This window comes from Leucopleurus acutus, assembly GCF_964270905.1.
Source record: "Leucopleurus acutus genome assembly, chromosome: 2".
NCBI classification, from domain to species: Eukaryota; Metazoa; Chordata; class Mammalia; order Artiodactyla; family Delphinidae; genus Leucopleurus; species Leucopleurus acutus.
This window is the reverse complement of record NC_139143.1, coordinates 79,158,331-79,181,648: the sequence shown is the minus strand read 5'-3', so window position 1 is coordinate 79,181,648 and position 23,318 is coordinate 79,158,331. Positions and strand designations below refer to the sequence as shown.

General features: G+C 40.6%; 1 protein-coding gene across 1 annotated transcript in view; it reads right to left on the bottom strand.

The window, feature by feature from the left end:
* Positions 1 to 789: 789 nt before the first annotated feature.
* The window catches only part of FCRL5 (Fc receptor like 5), a gene marked incomplete at both ends in the record, with an annotated part of 49,683 nt that continues 27,154 nt past the window's right edge, over positions 790 to 23,318 (bottom strand). Inside the window, 9 exons of the mRNA XM_082833207.1 lie at positions 790 to 879; positions 958 to 989; positions 3,095 to 3,163; positions 3,366 to 3,448; positions 4,573 to 4,600; positions 5,276 to 5,392; positions 5,832 to 6,110; positions 18,903 to 19,181; positions 22,499 to 22,777. Coding sequence (XP_082689333.1) covers positions 790 to 879; positions 958 to 989; positions 3,095 to 3,163; positions 3,366 to 3,448; positions 4,573 to 4,600; positions 5,276 to 5,392; positions 5,832 to 6,110; positions 18,903 to 19,181; positions 22,499 to 22,777 — 1,256 coding nt within the window. The remainder of the gene's footprint in view (positions 880 to 957; positions 990 to 3,094; positions 3,164 to 3,365; positions 3,449 to 4,572; positions 4,601 to 5,275; positions 5,393 to 5,831; positions 6,111 to 18,902; positions 19,182 to 22,498; positions 22,778 to 23,318) is intronic.

The window sequence follows — 23,318 nt, the reverse complement described above, 5'->3', positions numbered from 1 at the left end:
ACACCATAATGACCCATAATATCTTCTTCATTTATTCATTCATTCAATCAATCAAATAATAATAGAGCACCTCCTATATTTCAATATGTATTCTATCTGCATCTCTGGTCCTCCTGGCCTTGACTGTCCTGGGTTACTTCTGGCAGGATGGGAAGGATCTAGGACCTAAGGTGTGAAGTCCACTTACTTGGGCAGGTAGATATTGGCACATGGGCAGGAGAGGAGTTATCCTGGTGTCAGATTCTGAGCTTAGAGTTTCAGACAGACAGGGGGAGTGTGGAATGCAGTCCCATCATGGGGAGGTCCATGACGAGCGCAGTGTCCATGTCTCCAGGGGTGTGTGCTGTCCCATTGGGCAGAGCCCACTGTAGCCTTACCAGACTGACTGCAGCTGAAAAAAGCACCCACTGAAAGCAGGTTATCCGTGGCAGATTTTAGGGGCAGTCCTCATGGAGGAATGTTGGGGATGTGTATGGGAGTAGGACTTGGAATAGTGACCAAAGCTGAAGTTCATTAAGGAAGCCAGGCAACATCATGGGCCCTGGGTTGGGAGCACATGTCATTAAGAAAAAGACCACTGGGCCAGGGCTGTCACTTTGGAAATAGGAGGGAGTCCTGCAGGGCCCTGTGTTCTGCTCACACTAGGGTGTGGGCACTTGATGCACAGGTTGCTGGGTGTGGCCTTGGGTCTAGGACCCAAGGTTTAAATCTTCCCGCTTTGATGTCCCTTCTCCCCCAAGGGTGGTTTTGGGTGCAGAGGCTGAGACAGCAGTCGGGAGCTGCGTGGACTCATCTGTGAGGAGTGGATGCAGCCAAGAGCTGGGGCTTAGGGACTGCGGTGTAAGCCCCCTTCACCTGGGAGTAGATGACGCAGGAATCCTGGGGGAAGGAGCACATAGGTGAGGGCCAGAGGCCAGCAGGCCCTAGGTGGGAGAGTACACAGGTCACGGGACTCACCGTGTTCTTGAGAAGCTCTGGGTCAGAGGCTGCTGTGGAAAGAAAGGAAGCATTCATCTGTGAACTGAGAACTCTCTCTTTGCATCTGTGCCATCAGCCCAGCCACAGCCATCTCCATGTGGCTGCACTGAACCTTTCCTAAGAACCTCAACCTCACAGCTTCGACCAACTCTCTCAGTATCACTCCACTCTTTGTTCCTCATGCTGAGCTCCCCAGGGACTCTCAAAAGAAAGAAATATACTTTTTATCTTGTTCATGCTTTGATCATAGATTCATAGTATATATTATGGAGAAGCAGCCTGGCCTGGAGCAGAGGCAGTGCAGTGGTTCAGAGCAGACTTCTGATCCAGACCACCCCAGACTGAGCCCCAGGTCAGCCGTGCCACCTCTGTGGCCTTGGGCAAGTCACTCAGTATCTCCTGCCTCGGGTGTCTCATCTGTATGTTGGGAATAATAATACCTACCTATAGGGTTATGTGTGTGTGTGTTTGATTTCTAACATCTGTTATGTGCTGAGCAGTTCCAATGTGCAGGTACACTTCTGAGGGCTATAAACAAACAAACTTTAAATGTATGTGTGTGTGTACATATTTATGGCATATATATATATATATATATTTTTTAAATGTATTTATTTACAGTACTCAGAACTGTACCAGTCACATAGGAACTGCTCAATACATGTTGATATGATAATAGAAGTTGTTATTATTATTATATTGTCTTAAAGCTGTAATGAAATATGGCATTCATCAAGCAAGGCTTTCTTTTTGGCTTGGAATGAGCCTCAAGGCTCCCTGGAACTGCCCTGAGAAGCAGAGCTTGGCCTAAGGCTTGGACTCTAGAGACAGACTCTTCTGTCATTTGTTAGCTCTGTGACTTCAGGCTGGTCATTTAAGGTCTCTCTGCCTCTGTTTTCTCATCTGTGAAATGGGGTAACAACAACACACTTCAAAGGAGATTGTAAGTGTGAATGAGTTCATACGTTTTAGAGGTGGGCCACTGAACCAAGAATGGAACAAAATAGAGTTCTTTTAATTTTATACAAGAAGAATCAAAAAACCAGAGAAGGAAGCAGAATGGCTAAAAATCACATGGCACTTTTTACAGAACAAAGTTAGAATAGCCCCAAAGGCTTTCCCTTTCCTGCTCTGAGCAGGACGAAACCAGGCTGGGATTCTTCACGGCTGACCATCTACCATGAGTGAGGACTAATGACACAGACAGACAACCTGCATATACTCATTATAAAAGCTGCTTAAACTCTGCTGCTGTAATAGCATCTCCACATCTACTTCCTCGTTTGATCCTCACAATAACCCTATGAGAGACTGTGATAAGCAGAATAATGTCTCCCACAAAGATGTCCATGTCCTGATACCTGCAACCTGTGAATATGTGACCTAAGATGGAGAAAGGGATTTTGCAGATGTGATTAAGATTAAGGACCTTCAAATGGTGAGATTATTTTAGATTATCCAGGTGGAATTTTAAGGAGAATTTTAAAATCTGAGAACTTTTTCTAGTTGTGGTCAAAGAGAGCACTGACTATGGAAGAAATGGTTAGAGAGGTGCCACTTGTTGGCTTTGAAGGGGATGGGATGGGACCATGAGCCCCAGAAAGGAAAAGAGTGTCCTTTAGAAGCTGGAAAAGGCAAGGGAATGCATTCTCCCCTGGAGCTTCCAGAAAGGACCTCTGCCGACACTGATTTTAGCCCAGTGCGACCTGTGTTAGACTTCTGACCTACAGCACAGTAAGATAATAAACTTGTATTGTTTAAACCCTCATGGTCATTTGCCACAGCAGCAGTAGAAAACAGGTACAAGTAGGTAGGGAATGATAGACAGTCCTGTCTCATTTCACAGTTGGGACACTGAAGTTCTGAGGAGCTGACTGCCCAGGGTGATGACTTTGTTACTCAAGTGATGCTGAGGCCATCCATGGAGAATGGAGAAAGCAGCTCTGCATGGTGAGCTTGGGTTAATCGCAACAGAGTAGGTGGGCACAAAGTAAGAAGCCCAGTGACCCAGCCTGAGGGGCAGTTCTGTGTCTGATTGGCCCAGACCCACTGAAGGGGTGGAGACTGAGCCACACATAGCAATAGACCGCCAAAATCAAGGGTCCTTGGGTCTTACCTGCCTGTTTGTTCTCCACCTTCACGGTCCGGACTTCCGAGTACACCACGTCTCCTCTGTTAGGATTTACTTGGAGAGAAGTTGAAGTTTGAGAGGACTCTAAGGTTCTTGCCCCTTGTCTTGCTACTTCCTCCTCCCCCAGATAGAGTTTGTTCTCTGGAGGGGGCAGAGCCCTCTGGGCCTCTGTACTGTCCCTTCCTCATTTCTTTTCCCACCACTTCTTGGACCAACCCTGGGGTCCCTGCCCAAATGGAGGGTCCTCTGTCCTCACCATTGCTGTACACTGGTTGTAGTTCTATCCAGCTTGGTACATTGTGGTAGGTGGGCTCTTGTGGGTCTGAAGCTGACTGATTCCTGTAAGATAGAAGCATTGATGTTTCCCAGAAATCCTGATGAAGTAACTATAAGGATCATTCCCTGTTAGTGAGTCTTTACCACAGGATAGTTGCCAAGCCTGGAAACGTAGATGAGCATATAACAAATGGTCTATTGTTATGGACTATTATATTATAAATCATAATATTAATCCAGATTTTATGATCACCTGTATGTCACTGTGCTAGTGCCTATAACAATATTAAGTTGATTCTATTATTATCTCTATTTTTTAGATGGAAAAAATGGAGGTTGTGAGAAGTAAAATGACTTGCTCAAGACTATGTAACTAGAAAGGGGAAGAGCCAAGATTCAAACCTGGCTCCAAGGTCTACACTCCCAGAGAGATCAGTATCTGAGTGAAATCCATAATTAGAAAAGCTCGAATGGGAATTCCCTGGTGGTTCAGAGGTTAGGACTTGGTGCTTTCACTAAGAAGGGCTCGGGTTCAATCCCTGGTAGGGGAACTAAGATCCTACAACTGTGCAGCATGGCCAAAAAAACAAACAAACAAAAAGGCTCAGAGGAACTCAGGATGGTTTGGATGCTGCTACCATAAGCTTGCCCAGGGATAGTTTGTGAGCTGTGGTGTGACTCCTAAAGTCAGCCTTTGGAATCCAAGATGGCAGCCCCTTCTTCACAGGCACCACCTCCTGTTAGCAGAGAGGTCTCTCGGGGTGGCCAAGTTGCATGACTCCATCTTCTTGGCTGTCATCACAACAGATGTTGGTTAGGTTAGGTTGGCCATGACCAGAGCTTTCCAGGCTGATTAAGCTAAGACCATCTTAGGAAACGGATGGATTCAGTGGTCATAGTGTCACTCAAACACTCAAACAACCAAGGCAACATTGGACCAAGGATGTAAGTTAATAAATAAAAAGCAATTAACACTTGCTGCAAGAAAAAGGCCTATTTAGCTAAGCTGATAGGTGAGAAGGTCCTGGGAATTGAGATATCCCAAGGGAGGTGGCAACATGAAATTGGCACAACCCATCTCAGTGACATGAAGCAGTGACCGTGCTCTCAGCAGTAACCAGATTTAATTCCATTTTCATACTTGGTGGGCATTTCATTAACCATATGGCAATATAGGCAGGTCTTACCTGGAGGAGTCAAATGTAGGCTTTCTTCCTGCAAAGGAAAGCAGAGAGACATTGAATCCAGGAGAAGGAAGACTTCACAAGGAGCACAGCTCATAGGAGGCTCACCTAGAACCTTCCAGGAGTCACTGTCTCTAAGATGTGAACCCTCCTTTGCTATGTCCAAGAGAGGTAGCAGATTGGGCAAAAACTACTGATCCTGGATTCCAGAGGGGTATAGTTATAATACAAAAGGGTAGCCCACAATCCATAATCTTTTAACGTGGAGTTTGTGAAGAACAATGGTCAATAGCTGAATGTGGGAAAATAGACTTGATCGGCTATGAAAATACCATACATTTACAAAATCAGTAAGTTATCAAATTACATTTGGTTTCTGTTCTCACTCCTATTTCTCAGAGTTTTTCTTCTCCTCTTCCGTTCCTTGGGGGTCTTGTAAGGGTAGAGAGGGAAAGACACTGTAATTTGTCATGTCAGATAAACTACATCTTGTGAAGACATCTTACACCCAATAGGGCTGTTCTGGAAACTTTGCATTTGATTAAGACAAATTCTGGAGGAACTAGAGAGGAAGGTAGGAGTTGTGGAATTGTGCAGAAAGGAGGTTTTGAGAGCTTGGGGTTGGTTCCAAAGGCAGCATGGGCCTGAGGGAATGGAGATGGGAAGGACAGGGACTCAAGCAAAGGTTAACTAGGGAGTTACTCACCTGCTTTTCTTGGGAGCCAGCAGTAGAACAACAGTGCTATGGCAGCGAGACCCATCATGCTGAGCAGCCCCCCGGTGACACCGGTGGCAACAGGGCCACTTCTGCTCCCTGTCAGCCCTGAGGGGGAGAACCCAGGCATGAGCCAGATGGAGAGGCTTGTGGTCTTGAACTGCCCTGATCCCTGGAGCTGATGCCTGGGAGAGAGGATGAACTGAGGGGACCAGGACTCCTGAGGCTAATGAGGTGCAAGTGTGGCACAGGGGATGGAACTTCTCTTGGTGGGGAAGCTCATGTCTGTGACTGATGCAAGGGTTGAGGGTCAGGATGGATGATGCTAGCTGAAGAGTATTAAATTCGGTGGTCTTCTTTAGCCTCCTTTCCCACCCAAATGACAAGCCTTCAGAAAAACTTAATGAAAATAACAGTTTGGAGAACATCTAGCTTTGTGTACATGTCCCTGAGAAACACTGTCCTGGTCAGGCATCACAAGGATTATCAGAGTATCCTAGGAGGAAATCTTTTGGCCACATCTGTGGCCTGAGAATAGGAAACTTACCTGTGATGGAAAGTGTCACTGCTTCACTGCACTGGGGACCCAGGCCATTGTCGGCCTCACAAGAGTAGGTTCCAGAATGATTTGCAGTCAGTGAGAGGTTGAGGGACACTCCTTGTCCAGAGTGGGACATACTGCTCTCTAGGGTGACATTCTTGTGATAAAACTGGTACAGGATCGGGGGAGAGCCTCTCTGGGCCTCACAGTGAAGCTCCACCACATCCCCCACCACAGCTTGGGCCCTGGGGGCCCTGAGGGTGAGGATAGGGCGAGACACTGGAACTGAGGAAAAAACAAAAAGTCAATAGAAGTTCCTACTTCTAACATATTCAGAAAGGAACAAAAAATAATATAAACAAATAATAAAAGTCATATCTCAATCAAGGAAAATATATTGAAACACATATGACAGGCAAAATTAGTGACCTGAATCCACAAATAGCTTTCAATGTACAAAAATATCCAACAGAAAAGTGTGAAAAGGGTATGAATCACTAAAAACTTCAAATAGCCAATAAATATATAAAGATATTATCTTTGTTACTAATTAAGTATATACAAATAAAAACACCCATCAGACTGGCAAAGCTTAAAAAGGCAGATAATACTGATGGGGTTGTGGATTAAGAGGCACCCTGATATTCTCTCAGTGGGAATGCAAATTTGAGACACTTCCTTGAATGGTGATTTGGAAATATATATCTAATTTAAAATGCACATAAACTTTGACCCAGCAAATCTACTTCTAAGACTATTTTCTTTAGGGCTACTAACATAAGTTATGTAAAAAATGGCCAATAGACACGTGAAAAGATGCTCAATATGGCTAATTATTAGAGAAATGCAAATCAAAACTACAGTGAGGTATCACCTCACACCAGTCAGAATGGCCATCATTAAAAAGTCAACAGGTTTGGTACTGTGATGTGTTTACTTATTATATACAGTTCATACTTCATAGAAACTGTTATTTTATTGCTTTTGAATAAATTTTATATTTTGAATAAAAAAAAAGTCAACAGGACTGAGACCTTCAAGATGGTGGAGGAGTAAGACGTGGAGATCACCTTCTTCCCCACAAATACATCAGAAAAACAACTACATGTGGAACAACTCCTAGAGAACACCTACTGAAAGCTGGCAGAAGACCTCAGACTTCCCAAAATTGTGGCTCACAGGGTTTTGGTGCTCCATCCGGGTGTCGGGTCCTATGCCTCTGAGGTAGGAGAACGGAGTTCACAACATTGGTCCACCAGAGACTTCCCAGCTCCATGTAATAACAAATGGCAAATGCTCTCCCAGAGAGCACCATCTCAATGTTAAGACCCAGCTCCACTCAATGACCAGCAAGCTACAGTGCTGGACACCCTATGCCAAACAACTCGCAAGACAGGAACACAACCCCACCCATTAGCAGAGAGGCTGCCTAAAATCAAAATAAGGTCACAGACACCCGAAAAAAACCACCAGACATGGCCTTGTCCACCAGAAAGACAATATTCAGCCTCACTGACCAAGACACAGGCACCAGTCCTCTCCACCAGGAAGCCTACACAACCCACTGAACCAACCTTAGCCACTGGGGACAGACACCAAAAGCAATGGGAACTACGAACCTGCAGCCTGTGAAAAGGAGACCCCAAACACAGTAAGTGAAGCAAAATGAGAAGACAGAGAAACAAAAAGCAGATGAAGGAGCAAGGTAAAAATGACCAGACCAAACAAATGAAGAAGAAATAGGCAGTCTACCTGAAAAAGAATTCAGAGTAATGAGTGTAAAGATGATCCAAAATCTTGGAAATAGAATGGAGAAAATAGAAGAAACATTTAAGAAGGACCTAGAAGAACTAAAGAGCAAACAAACAATGATGACCAACAAAATAAATGAAATTAAAAATTCTCTTGAAGGAATCAATAGCAGAATAACTGAGGCAGAAGAACGGATAAATAACCTGGAATATAAAAGGGTAGAAATAACTACCACAGAGCAGAATAAAGAAAAAAGAATGAAAAGAATTGAGGACAGTGTCAGAGACCACTGGGCAAACATTAAACACACCAACATTCAAATTATAGGGGTCCCAGAGAAGAAGAGAAAAAAAAAGGAACTGAGAAAATATTTGAAGAGATTATAGTTGAAAACTTCCCTAATATGGGAAAGGAAATAGTTAAGCAAGTCCAGGAAGCACAGAGAGTCCCATACAGGATAAATCCAAGGAGAAATACGCCAAGACACATATTAATCAAACTATCAAAAATTAAATACAGAGAAAAAATATTAAAGGCAGCAAGGGAAAAGCAACAAATAACATACAAGGACATCCCCATAAGGTTACCAGCTGATCTTTCAGCAGAAACTCTGCAAGCCAGAAGGGAGGGGCAGGACATATATAAAGTGTTGAAAGAGAAAAACCTACAACCAAGATTACTCTACCCAGCAAGGATCTCATTCAGATTCGACAGAGAAATTAAAACCTTTACAGACAAGCAAAACCTAAGAGAATTCAGCAACACCAAACCAGCTTTACAACAAATGCTAAAGGAACTTCTCTAGACAGGAAACAGAAGACAAGGAAAAGACCTACAAAACAAACCCAAAATAATTAAGAAAGTGGTAATAAGAACATACATATTGATAACTACCTTAAATGTAAATGGATTAAATACTCCCACCAAAATACATAGACTGGCTGAATGGATACAAAAACAAGACCCACATATATGCTGTCTACAAGAGACCCACTTCAGACCTAGAGACACATACAGACCGAAAGTGAGGAGATGGAAAAAGATATTCCATGCAAATGGAAGTCAAAAGAAAGCTGGTTAGCAATTCTCATATCAGACAAAATAGACTTTCAAATAAAGACTATTACAAGAGACAAAGAAGGATACTCATAATGATCAACAGATCAATCCAAGAAGAAGATATAACAACTGTAAATATTTATGCACTCAACAGAGGAGCACCTCAATACATTAGGCAAATGCTAACAGCCATAAAAGGAGAAAGTGACAGTAACACAATCGTAGTAGGGGACTTTAACACCCCACTTTCACCAATGGACAGATCATCCAAAATGAAAATAAATAATGAAACACAAGCTTTAAATGATATGTTAAACAAGATGGACTTAATTGATATTTATAGGACATTCCACCCAAAAACAACAGAATACACTTTCTTCTCAAGTGCTCATGGAACACTCTCCATGATAGATCATATCTTGGGTCACAAATCAAGCTTTGGTAAATTTAAAGTAATTGAAATTGCATCAAGTAACTTTTCGGACCACAATGCTAACAGTCTAGATATTAATTACAGGTAAAAATCTGTAAAAAACACAAACACATGGAGGATAAACAATACACCACTAAATAACCAAGAGGTCACTTAAGAAATCCAAGAGGAAATTAAAAAATACCTAGAAACAAATGACAATGAAAACATGATGACCCAAAATCTATGGGATGCAGCAAAAACAGTTCTAAGATGGAAGTTTACAGCAGTACAATCGTACCTCAAGAAACAAGAAACATCTCAAATAAACAACCTAACCTTACACCTAAAGCAATTAGAGATAGAAGAAGGAGAACAACAAAAAACCCTCACAAAGTTAGCAGAGAGAAAGAAATCATAAATATCAGATCAGAAATAAATGAAAAAGAAATGAAGGAAACAATAGCAAATATCAATAAAACTAAAAGGTGGTTCTTTGAGAAGATAAACAAAATTGATAAACCATTAGCCAGACTCATCAAGAAAAAAAGGGAGAAGACTCAAATCAATAGAATTAGAAATGAAAAAGGAAAAGTAACAACTGACACATCAGAAATACAAAAGATCATGAGAGATTACTACAAGCAACTCTATGGCAAAAAAATGGACAACCTGAAAGAAATGGACAAATTCTTAGAGAAGCACAACCTTCCAAGACTGAACCAGGAAGAAATAGAAAATATAAACAGACCAATCATGAGAACTGAAATTGAAAGTGTGATTAAAAATCTTCCTAAAAACAAAAGCCCAGGGCCAGATGGTTTCACAGGCAAATTCTATCAAACATCTAGAGAAGAGCTAATACCTATCCTTCTCAAACTCTTCCAAAATATAGCAGAGGGAGGAACACTCCCAAACTCATTCTATGAGGCCACCATCACCCTGATACCAAAACCAGACAAAGATGTCACAAAGAAAGAAAAGTACAGGCCAATATCACTGATGAACATAGCTGCAAAAATCCTCAACAAAATACTAGCAAACAGAATCCAACAGCACATTAAAAGGATCATACAATATGCTCATGTGGGTTTTATCCCAGGAATGCAAGGATTTCTCAGTATATACAAATCAATGTGATACACCATATTAACAAAGTGAAGGAGAAAAACCATATGGTCATCTCAATAGATGCAGAAAGAGCTTTTGACAAACTCAACACCCATTTATGATAAAACCCTCCAGAAAGTAGGCATAGAGGGAACTTACCTCAACATAATAAAGACCATATATGACAAACCCACAGCCAACGTCATTCTCAATGGTGAAAAAATGAAACCATTTCCACTAAGATCAGGAATAAGAGAAGGTGGTCCTCTCTCACCATTATTATTCAACATAGTTTTGGAAGTTTTAGCCACAGCAATCAGAGAAGAAAAAGAAATAAAAGGAATCCATACCGGAAAAGAAGAAGTAAAGCTGTCACTGTTTGCAGCTGACATGATACTATACACAGAGAATCCTAAAGATGCTACCCAAAAACTACTAGAGCTAATCAATGAATTTGGTAAAGTAGCAGGATACAAAATTAATGCACAGAAAACTCTTGCATTCTTGAGAGGGCAGACAGCAGAAGCAAGAAGAGCTACAATCCTGCAGCCTGTGGAACAAAAACCACATTCACAGAAAGATAGACAAGATGAAAAGGCAGAGGGCTATGTACCAGATGAAGGAACAAGCTAAAGCCCCAGAAAAACAACTAAACGAAGTGGAGATAGGCAACCTTCCAGAAAAAGAATTCAGAATAATGATAGTGAAGATGATTCAGGGCCTTGGAAAAACAATGGAGGCAAAGATGGAGAAGATGCAAGACATGTTTAAAAAAGACCTAGAAGAATTAAAGAACAAACAAACAGAGAGGAACAGTACAATAACTGAAATGAAAACTACACTAGAAGGAATCAAGAGCAGAATAGCTGAGGCAGAAAAATGGATAAGTGACCTGAAAGACACAATGGAGGAATTCACTGCTGCGGAACAGAATAAAGAAAAAAGAATGAAAAGAAATGAAGACAGCCTAAGAGACCTCTGGGAAAACATTAAATGCAACAACATTTGCATTATAGCGGTCCCAGAAGGAGAAGAGAGAGAGGACGGACCAGAGAAAATATTTGAGGAGATTATACTCGAAGACTTCCCTAACATGGGAAAGGAAATAGTCACCCAAGTCCAGGAAACGCGGCGAGTCCCATACAGGATAAACCCAAGGAGAAACACGCCAAGACACACAGTAATCAAATTAGCAAAAATTAAAGACAAAGAAAGCAGCAAGGGAAAAATGACAAATAACATACAAGGGAACTCCCATAAGGTTAACAGCTGATTTCTCGGCAGAAACTCTACAAGCCAGAAGGGAGTGACATGATATACTTAAAGTGATGAAAGGGAAGAACCTGCCACCAAGATTACTCTACCCAGCAAGGATATCATTCAGATTTGATGGAGAAATCAAAAGCTTTACAGACAAGCAAAAGCTAAGAGAATTCAACACCACCAAACCAGCTCTACAACAAATGCTAAAGGAACTTCTCTAAGTGGGAAACACAAGAGAAGAAAAGGACCAACAAAAACAAACCCAAAACAATTAAGAAAATGGTCATAGGAACATACATATCAATAATTACCTTAAACGCAAATGGAGTAAATGCTCCAACCAAAAGACACAGGCTCACTGAGTGGATACAAAAACAAGATCCATATATATGCTGTCTACAAGAGACCCACTTCAGACCTAGGCACACATACAGACTGAAAGTGAGGGGATGGAAAAATATATTCCATGCAATTGGAAATCAAAAGAAAGCTGCAGTAGCAATAGTCATATTGGATAAAATACACTTTAAATAAAGAATGTTACAAGAGACAAGGAAAGACACTACATAATGAGCAAGGGATCAATTGAAGAGGAAGATATAACAATTATAAATATATATGCATCCAACATAGGAGCACCTCAATACATAAGGCAATGGCTAACAGTTCTAAAATAGGAAATCGACAGTAACACAATAATAGTGGGGGACTTTAACACCCCACTTACACCAATGGACAGATCATCCAAAATGAAAATGAATAAGGAAACAGAAGCGTTAAATGACACAATAGACTAGATAGAGTTAATTGATATTTATGGGACATTACATCCCCAAAGAGCCGATTACACTTTATTCTCAAGTGTGCATGGAACATTCTCCAGGATAGATCACATCTTGGGTCACAAATCAAGCCTCAATAAATTTAAGGGAAATGAACTCATATCAGGCACCTTTTCTGACCACAATGCTATGAGATTAGAAATGAATTACAGGGAAAGAAACATTAAAAAACACAAACACACACACACACACACACACAAAACAAACCAAAAAAACCCCACAAACACATGGAGGCTAAACAATACATTACTAAATAACGAAGAGATCACTGAAGAAATCCAAGAGGAAATAAAAAAATACCTAGAGACAAATGGGAATGAATACACGATGATCCAAAACCTATGGGATGCAGCAAAAGCAGTTCTTAGAGGGAAGTTTATAGTTATACAAGGCTACCTCAAGAAACAAGAAAAATCTCAAATAAACAATCTAACCTTACACCTAAAGGAACTGGAGAAAGAAGAACAAACAAAACCCAAAGTTAGCAGAAGGAAAGAAATCATAAAGATCAGAGCAGAAATAAATGAAATAGAAACAAAGGAAACAATTGCAAAGATCAATAAAACTAAAAGCTGGTTCTTTGAGAAGGTAAACAAAATTGATAAACCATTGGACAGACTCACCAAGAAAAAGAGGGAGAGGACTCAAATCAATAAAATTAGAAATGAAAAAGCAGAGGTTACAGCAGACACCGCAGAAATACAAAGCATCCTAAGAGATTACTACAAGCAATTCTATGCCAATAAAATGAACAACTTGGAAGAAATGGACAGATTCTTAGAAAGGTATAAACTTCCAAGACTGAACCAGGAGGAAATAGAAAATATGAACAATCTAGTCACAAGTAATGAAATTGAAACTGTGATTAAAAATCTTCCAACAAACAAAAGTCAAGGACCAGATGGCTTCACAGGTGAATTCTATCAAACATTTAGAGAAGAGCTAACACCCATCCTTCTCAAACGCTTCCAAAATATTGCAGAGGAAGGAACACTCCCAAAATCATTCTATGAGGCCACCATCACCCTGACACCAAAACCAGACAAAGATAGTACAAAAAAAGAAAAATACAGAGCTATACCACTGATGCATATAGATACAAAAATCCTTAACAAAATATTAGCAAACAGAATGAAAGAACACATTAAAAGGATCATACACCATGATCAAGTGGGATTTATCCCAGGGATGCAAGGAGTCTTCAATATACGTAAATCAATCAATGTGATACACCATATTAACAACTTGAAGAATTAAAACCATATGACCTTCTCAATAGATGCAGAAAAAGCTTTTGACAAAATTCAACACCAATTTATGATAAAAACTCTCCAGAAAGTGGGCACAGAGGGAACGTACCTCAACATAATAAAGGCCATATATGACAAACCCACAGCCAACATCATTCTTAATGGTGATAAACTGAAAGCATTTCCTCTAAGATCAGGAACAAGACAAGGATGTCCACTCTTACCACTATTATTCAACATAGTTTTGGAAGTCCTAGCCACAGCAATCAGAGAAGAAAAAGAAATAAAAGGAATTCAAATTGGAAAAGAAGAAATAAAACTGTCACTGTTTGCAGATGACATGATACTATACATAGAGAATGCTAAACATGCCTCCAGAAAGCTACTAGAGCTAATCAATGAATTTGGTAAAGTTTCAGGATACAAAATTAATGCACAGAAATCTCTTGCATTCCTATACACTAATGATGAAACATCTGAAAGAGAAATTAAGAAAACACTCCCATTTACCATTACAACAAAAAGAATAAAATATCTAGGAATAAACCTACATAGGGAGACAAAAGGCCTGTATGCAGAAAACTATAAGACACTGATGAAAGAAATTAAAGATGATACCAAAAGATGGAGAGATATATCATGTTCTTGGATTGGTCGAATCAATATTGTGAAAATGACTATACTACTCAAAGCGATCTACAGATTTAATGCAATCCCTATCAAATTACCAATGACATTTTTTATGGAACTAGAGCAAAAAATCTTAAAATTTGTATGGAGACAAAAAAGACCCTGAATAGCCAAAGCAGTCTTGAGGAAAAAAAACGGAGCTGGCAGAATCAGACTCCATAACTTCAGACTATACTACAAAGCTACAGTAATCAAGAAAATATGGTACTGGCACAAAAACAGAAACATAGATCAATGGAACAACATAGAAAGCCCAGAGGCAAACCCACGCACCTGCGGTCCACTAATCTATGCCAAAGGAGGCAAGGATATACAATGGAGAAAAGACAGTCTCTTCAATAAGTGGTGCTGAGGAAACTGGACAGCTACATGTAAAAGAATGAAATTAGAACACTCCCTAACACCATACACAAAAATAAAGTCAAAATGGATTCGAGACCTAATGTAAGACTGGACACTATAAAACTCTTAGAGGAAAACATAGGAAGAACACTCTTTGACATAAATCACAGCAAGATCTCTTTTGGTCCATCTCTTAGAGTAGTGGAAATAAAAACAAAAATAAACAAATGGGACCTAATGAAACTTAAAAGCTTTTGCACAGCAAAGGAAACCATAAACAAGACGAAAAGCCTCAGAATGGGAGAAAATATTTGCAAATGAAGCAACTGACAAAGGATTAATCCCCAAAATTTACAAACAGCTCATGCAACTCAATATCAAAAACAACAAACAAAGCCCAATCCAAAAATGGGCAGAAGACCTAAATAGGCATTTCTCCAAAGAAGATATACAGATTGTCAACAAAGACATGAAAGGATGTTCTAATCATTAGAGCAAAACAAATCAAAACTACAATGAGGTATCACCTCACACCAGTCAGAATGGCCATCATCAAAACATCTACAAACAATAAATGCTGGAGAGGGTGTGGAGGAATGGTAACCCTCTTCCACTGTTGGTGGGAATGTAAATTGGTACAGCCACTATGGAGAACAGTACGGAGGTTCCTTAAAAAACTAAAAATAGAACTACTATACGGCCCCACATCCCACTACTGGGCGTATACCCTGAGAAAACCTTAATTCAAAAAGAGTGATGTACCACAATGTTCATTGCAGCTCTATTTATAATAGCCAGGACATGGAAGCAACCTAAGTGTCCATCGACAGATGAAGAGATAAAGAAGATGTGGCATATATATACAATGGAATATTTCTCAGCCATAAAAAGAAACAAAATTGAGTTATTTGTAGTGAGGTGGATGGACCTAGAGTCTGTCATACGGAGTGAAGTAAGTCAGAAAGAAAAAAACAAATACCGTATGCTAACACATATATATGGAACCTAAAAAATAATAAAAAGGCTATGAAGAACCTAGGAGCAGGACAGGAATAAAGATGCAGATGTAGAGAATGCACTTGGGGACATGGGGGTGGGGAAGGGTAAGCTGGGACGAAGTGAGAGAGTGGCATGGACATATATACACTACCAAATGTAAAATAGATAGCTAGTGGGAAGCAGCCACATAGCACAGGGAGATCAGCTCGGTGCTTTGTGACCACCTAGAGGGGTGGGATAGGGATGGTTGGAGGGAGACGCAAGAGGAAGGAGATAGGGAGATATATGTATATGTATAGCTGAGTCACTTTGTTATAAAGCAGAAACTAACACACCATTGTAAAGCAATTACAGTCCACTAAAGACGTTAAAAAAAAAAGTCAAGAAACATTGCTGGAGAGCCTGTGGAGAAAAGGGAGCCCTCCTACACTGTTGGTGGGAATGTAAATTGGTGCAGCTACTATGGAGAATAGTATGGAAATTCCTCAAAAAAGTAAAAATAGAGTTACTATATGATCCTGTAATTCCACTCTTGGGCAAATGCTAGTTCAAAAAGGTATATGCACCCCAATGTTTATAACAGCAATATTTACAATAGCCAAGACATGGCAGCAACCTAAATATCATCATTAGATGAATGGATAAAGAAGATGTGGTATATATACATATGATGGACTATTACTCAGCCATAAAAAAGAATGAAATAATGCCATTGCAGGAACATGGATGGACTTAGAGATTGCCATACTGAGTGAAGTCAGACAGAGAAAGACAAATATCATATGATATCACTTATCACTAAAAAAATGATGCAAATGAACTTATTTATAAAACAGAAATAGACTCACAGACATAGAAAACAAAATTATGGTTACCAAGGGGGCTAGCAGGCAGGGATGAGGTAAATTTGGAGTTTGGGATTAACATGTATACCCTACTATATATAAAATAGATAACCAGCAAGGGCCTACTGTATAGCACAGGGAACTATACTCAATATCTTGTAATAACCTACAATGGAAAGAATCTGATAACGAATATATATATATATATATATATATATATATATACGTATATGAAACTGAATCACTTTGCTGTACACATTGTAACTATACTTCTATTTAAAAAAGTATTTGCAAATATATTTGCACAAAGATTTCTATTGTAGAATTTTTATAATAGCTAAAAACTGGAGACAGCCTAGTTGACTTGCTAATAAAACACGAAAGATATCCAAGATATATCAAGTAAAAAATGCAAGTTGCATAACTATATGTGTAATATGATTGTACTTGTAAAAAATTCTATGCCTTTATGTTTATAATATATTTAATATTTCTAGAAAAATATACCTGAAAGTACCCTTTTGTTCCATTTGACTTTTTATCGTGAAAGTTTATGTATTCTTCCAGAATAATAAATTATTAAAAAGTTGTGTTAAACCTGGCCACAAAGGATGAGAGATATTATAATGTGGATTTACATTGAGTTGGATAGGCTCATTTTTCAACCTGGCTTTACCTTTGCTAGCTGTGTCTCTAAGCTGGTTACTTTACCTCTCTAAGCTTCAGTTTCCTCTCCTGCAAACTGAGGATAAAAATGATCTTATTTTTAACCTCAGTGGTTTATTTTAAAGATTAAATGAGATATTGCATGTCAAGTACTAAGCACAGGGCCTGGCACATACAAGGACTCAGTAAGTATTTATGATGGTGATGATGATGATGGTAGTGACAATGTAATAAGTATTCCTTTTTCTTGTAGTTCTCCATGATGTGTCCTAGTTCTAGGACTCAGACACAATCATCTAGCAAGAAGTCCTTTAGGTGTGATAGCACCAGCATAAATAATAGGCATTTGCACCAGGGATCATAGAAACAAAGGAATGAGGATGTGTATAAAATCACGAATACAGAGTATGATGTGCTGGTCCACTGTGTTGTGAAGAGGGAGGGAGTGGCACTTGGTCAGAAGTACATGCCTGTGTGGTGGATCTAAAAGGTGACTGTGTAAACCGTGCGGTAAGAGTCCCTGTGAACCTTAGAGGAAAATTGGCTGAGGCAGGTGCTGCCTACCACTGGGGGAAGAAGAATGGACTAGTTGAATGGAAAAAAATCAAATCTGCAATCAGGTAGCCTGCTAGATGCCAAAGAGATGGCTGCCCCAGCCACCTTGATGGGATGCTGGCTCCTGGGCTGGTATGCCTAAATCAACCTGCTCATGTGATTTTGTCTGTATTTCTTATGATACTCAGGGACCCAGCCAAGGGAGACTAAGAGTATCAGCCTGTATTTTGCTTTATGTACTTCAGAAAGCATTTGCATGTTATTTCATGGTCTCGTGTTTCTCTGGGTTTGTATCCCAGGAGCAGTGACTCCCAGCTTCTCCTTTACAATGTCTCCTTCCAGGAACCTTTGAGTCTGACATACACCATATTCCCTGTGTACCAAAATAATAGGATTCTAGGGTTGAGGATGACCCTGATATTCATCTAGTTCAATTTTCTCACTTTGTGAATGAGGAAATTGAGGTCAATATAGGGAAATATGCTTGGCCAAGTTCATAGAGCTAGTATCTTCAGAACCAACACTAGAACATTCATCTCAACAGCCCTTAGCATACTTTTGCTCTACCATAAGATTGGCCTGTAGGGGATCATCACAAAGCAGATTCAGAGATGACAAGAAGCAGTTTTCCTTTGGCTTTTATACCTAAAGGCAAGATGTCAGACTGCTTAGAGAATGAAAGAATTTGATTAATGGGTGACCATTTTCACTCCATGTCATCCTGCTTTCACCTCTGTGTCCCCACTGCTTTAAGAATCACTTTGTAAACTAACTTGGATTGGTTGTGATTGTATACCCTTAAAAGCTATGTACCTAGCTAATATTAATATAGAATTTTTAATATGGAAATGAGAGGCATGTTTATATCCCTGGTAGTGAAAGAAGCTCAAGAGTAGAAGTTTGTTGGAAGTCAAAGAGAGAAAAACCAGGACAAAGAATGACCCGACCTTTTTGGGGGCAACGAAACCTATACCTAAAATTCGTTATTTTCCCTTTTGTATCGTAATTGCAGATCAAAATATAGTCTTGGTTCTAAAAACCTTCTTTGCATTTTTAGTGAGGAGTTTTGATCGCATTCAAGAAGACTTCTTGAACTGTGCTGCTGGGAAGGTCCAGGTTCCTGAAAGCGCAGACACAGGAAGGATCCCAGACTTTCAACTGGAAATTCTATGTGCAGGAAATATGCTGGGTGGTCACACCAGCAAACAGGAGTGCTGGAGCTCCATTTCTGCTGCCGGGGAGAGAAAGCAGTCAGTCCCTGGTTGTGCTGTCTGTGGGCAGGACCAACTCACCTATGACACTGAGTAGCATCACCTCACTCTGCTGGACCCCCAGGCCATTGTCGGCCTTACAGGAATAGTTTCCAGAATGGTTTGTGGTCAGAGAGAGGTTGAAGGATGTTCCCCCTCCCAAGGGAGCTGAGCTGTTTCCCACGGCGACATCCTTGTGATAAAACTGGTACAGGATCGGGGGAGAGCCTCTCTGGGCCTCACAGTGAAGCTCTATCACGTCCCCCACCACAGCCTGGGCCCTGGAAGCCCTGAGGGTGAGGACAGGCTGAGACACTGGAACTGAAGGAAGAAAGATAGTTAACCATCAGTTCATGCTGTTTAAATATGTTCTTCTATAGAAAAGACATTTCAAACAGGAAAATGTTTTTAATGACCTTGTGACATCACTCAGAACTCAGCTATAATTGCTTCATATCTGAAGAAACAAATCATTTATGTAGTGTTATATATAGTCTGGAATACTTCGATATACAATCGCAAAAGTGTTTGGGGAATCTGAAAACAGAGATTAAATTGAAACCCAAGTATCTGAGAAGTCAGAAGACAATTGGAGAAAAGGAGAAATCAGTTCAATAGAAAATGAGAAACAGGGGAGACTGCTGCCTACATAGCCAGAGATGTAACCGAGCCTTGGCCGCATCAAAAATAAGACCCAAAAGAGAATAAATATTGATCAAGTTATTGGCTCATTTTTATATTTATTCATTCATCAAAAATTAATTGAGCTGTTTAAAAGTCTCAGGAACTACACAATATGCTGGGGATTCAATAGTGAGAAAGACACAGTTCCTGCCCTCATGAAGCCTGCAATCTAGATGAGATGATAGAGAGCAATTAAATAGAAAAACAAATACATAATTAAAACATTTATAATTGATACAAAGTGAAGAATAGGATGCTATGAAATGTATAATAATGGGGCCTGATCTAGTATGGGTTAGTCAGGTAATGCTTCCTCACAAAGTGACATCTGAATTAACCAGGTGAGGAAGGGAGTGAAGACTGCCCAGGCAGGCAAACAGTGTGCGCAAAGGCCCTGAGCTGGGAAGAAGGTTGGAGCTTTTGAGCTGTTGAAACGAGGTGACAGCAGCAGTAAGAGAAGGGTTTGAAGAGTGCCATGAAATAGGAGGCTGGAGAGCTAGGCAGAGCTTCACAAGCCATGGTACGGATTTTGATCCTTCTTCACAGAGCAATGGGAAACCTGTAAGTGTCTCTATACAGGGGCATGAGATGATCAAACCTGTCATTTTTAAAGACAATTTTGATCTCAGTGTGCAAACTGGATTGTAATGGGACAGAAATGGAATGGAGAGGTTATTAGGGGTGGAGTGGTGGCGTTGCAGTAATTGAAATGGTGGTAGACTTGACTATGATAGTGGCAGTAAAGATAGAAAGAAAAGATCCAAGGAATATTTTGGAAATAAAATCAATAGGAGTCAATGATTAACTGGCTATGGAGACCAAGGGAGAGAAATGGCAAGGAAGACTCCTGGGATTTTGCCTTGTATATATGGGTGAATGGAAGTGTCTTTCACAGAGCTAGGGACACTTGGAGGAGGACCAGATATGGGGGGAGTTCCATGAGTTCAGTTTTAGAGATGTTCAAGTTCATGAGCCTTTAAGAGATATGGCATAGGCAGGTGCTCAGGTAGGAGGTCTCTTTTGGAGATAAAAGTTTAAGAATCATTTATAGATGACACCCCCAGGATTATCCAGAGAAAGAACATATATAAGAGAAGAGGGTACATGCAGGACAAAGCTCTAGGACACACCAATTCTTTTAAAGTTTGTCTATAAAAGGAGGAGCTAGTAAAGGGAACTGAGAAGGAGTGGCAGAGAAAGGAGATCCAGGAGAAGGTGAAGTCATTGAAGCCAAGGAAGGGAGGGTTTCAAGAAGAAAGAAATACTATTTCTGAGAGACCAAGTAAGGTGAGGATTGGAAAATGGCCATTGCATTTAAAGCCATGGGGGTCATTTGTGACCTTTGTGAGAATCATTTTTTATATAAAGGTCAGAAGAAACCAAGTGTTAAATCCAAGAAGGTAAGGAGGAAATGGAGACAATCTGTGCAACTGACTCTTTTTTGGAAGTGAAGCCATAATAGAGCAGTGGCTGGAGACATAAGTGGGACCAAGTTAGGGTTTTTTCTTAGACATGGGAGAGACATAGCACGTTAAATGTCAATGGGAAGGATCCTATAAAGCAGGAGAGAAAGTTGTTCAAAGTCTGAGAATGCAAGGGAGGATGGAATCTAGAGGTGAGATGGAGATGTTCACCTTTCATAGGAAGCAGTCTTCTATACCTTAGGAAGAGGAGGGATGAGTTACTGGATGGATACGGAGACAAACACTCAAATGGTGGTGGGAGTCGAAGGTGTGATTGTCTGGGAGGAAGTAAAGGTGTTAATGAACTGGGGGTTCTGTTGAGGTCTGAGAAAAATAATGATTGGAGGATTTTATTTATTTTAATTCCTGTATTCTTTTATTTTTTTAAAACATCTTTATTGGAGTATAATTGCTTTACAATGGTGTGTTAGTTTCTGCTTTATAACAAAGTGAATCAGCTGTGCATATACATATATCTGCATATCTCCTCCCTCTTGCGTCTCCCTCTCTCCCTCCCTATCCCACCCCTCTAGGTGGTCACAAAGTACCGAGCTGATCTCCCTGTGCTATGTGGCTTCTTCCCACTAGCTATCTATTTTACATTTGGTAGTGTATATATGTCCATGCCACTCTCTCACTTCATCCCAGCTTACCCTTCCCAATCCCCGTGTCCTCAGGTCCACTCTCTACATCTGCGTCTTTATTCCTGTCCTGCCCCTAGTGATTGGAGGATTTGAAGAAACAAGTAGAGGGATAGGAGGTTGTGATCAGGTGATTGGAGTAGTGTATGTACGGGGCAGTGGGTGGCGGAAAGAATGACAAGCCATTTTATTGAGTGGGTCATCCATGTGGACGCGTTATGGAATGATGACAGAGTGTAGGGTAGAGAGGAAGACTATGAGTGACGTGCCAAGCCTGCACTGAAAGTGGGCATGACTAGGAGGTCAGCCCATGAGAGGCCAGGTAGGAGAGAGAGTGCTATAGCTGAATGAGAGGTAAGATGTCAGGAGAATGATGTTGAAAGGTCTTTTAGCAGGAGTTCTGGCTGGAGGTCTGAGATGCTCTGGGACAGGGGCAGGAGAAGCTAGAGAGAAATTCATGAGCCAGTGAAAGGATGAGTTGGCCTTTTTATTGATTGACTGACAGAGGAAACCCCAACTAAATCTCTTCTGAGGTGAGACATGTTGAACTTTATAATTTCCTTTCTTGCTGATCATTGTTGGCCAGGATGCAATTTGTGTTTTAAAAGCCTTTATTCCTACGTTAGGAAACTTTTAGTCACAATGCCTTGCACTGCTGCTACCAAGAGAGGCAAAGCAAGCTAAGGGAAGGTGCGAGTTCCTGAAAATGTAGAATACAGAACTCTCAGTTGGAGGCTGTGTAGCAGTGATGTCACACAGCAAATGGCCCTGGGGTACCTCCAATCTCGGCTACAGGTGAAGGTGGGGGAGATGGTCTGTCCCTGGCTGTGCTGTAGTTGGGTCCACTTACCTCTGACACTGAGTGACACTGTGTTACTGCGCTGGAACCCCTGGCCATTGTTGGCCTCACAGAAATAGTTCCCAGAATGCTCTGCCGTCAGAAGGAGGTTGAAGGAAGCTCCCCTTCCAGAGGGGCTTGAGCTGCTCTCCAGGCTGACATCCTCATGATAAAACTGGTACAGGATTGGCGGAGAGCCTCTCCATACCTCACAGTGAAGTTCTACCATGTCCCCCACCACAGCCTGGGCCCCGGGAGCCCTGAGGGTGAGGACAGGCTGAGACACTGGAACTGAAGGAAGAAAGATAGTTAACCATCAGTTCATGCTGTTTAAATATGTTCTTCCATAGAAAAGACATTTCAAACAGGAAAATGTTTTTCTGTTTTTAATGACCTTGTGACATCACTCAGAACTCAGCTATAATTGCTTCATATCTGAAGAAACAAATCATTTGTGTAGTGTTATATATAGTCTGGAATACTTCGATATACAATTGCAAAAGTGTTTGGGGAATCTGAAAACAGAGATTAAATTGAAACCCAAGTATCTGAGAAGTCAGAAGACAATTGGAGAAAAGGAGAAATCAGTTCAATAGAAAATGAGAAACAGGGGAGACTGCTGCCTACATAGCCAGAGATGTAACCGAGCCTTGGCCGCATCAAAAATAAGACCCAAAAGAGAATAAATATTGATCAAGTTATTGGCTCATTTTTATATTTATTCATTCATCAAAAATTAATTGAGCAGTTTAAAAGTCTCAGGAACTACACAATATGCTGGGGATTCAGTAGTGAGAAAGACACAGTTCCTGCCCTCATGAAGCCTGCAATC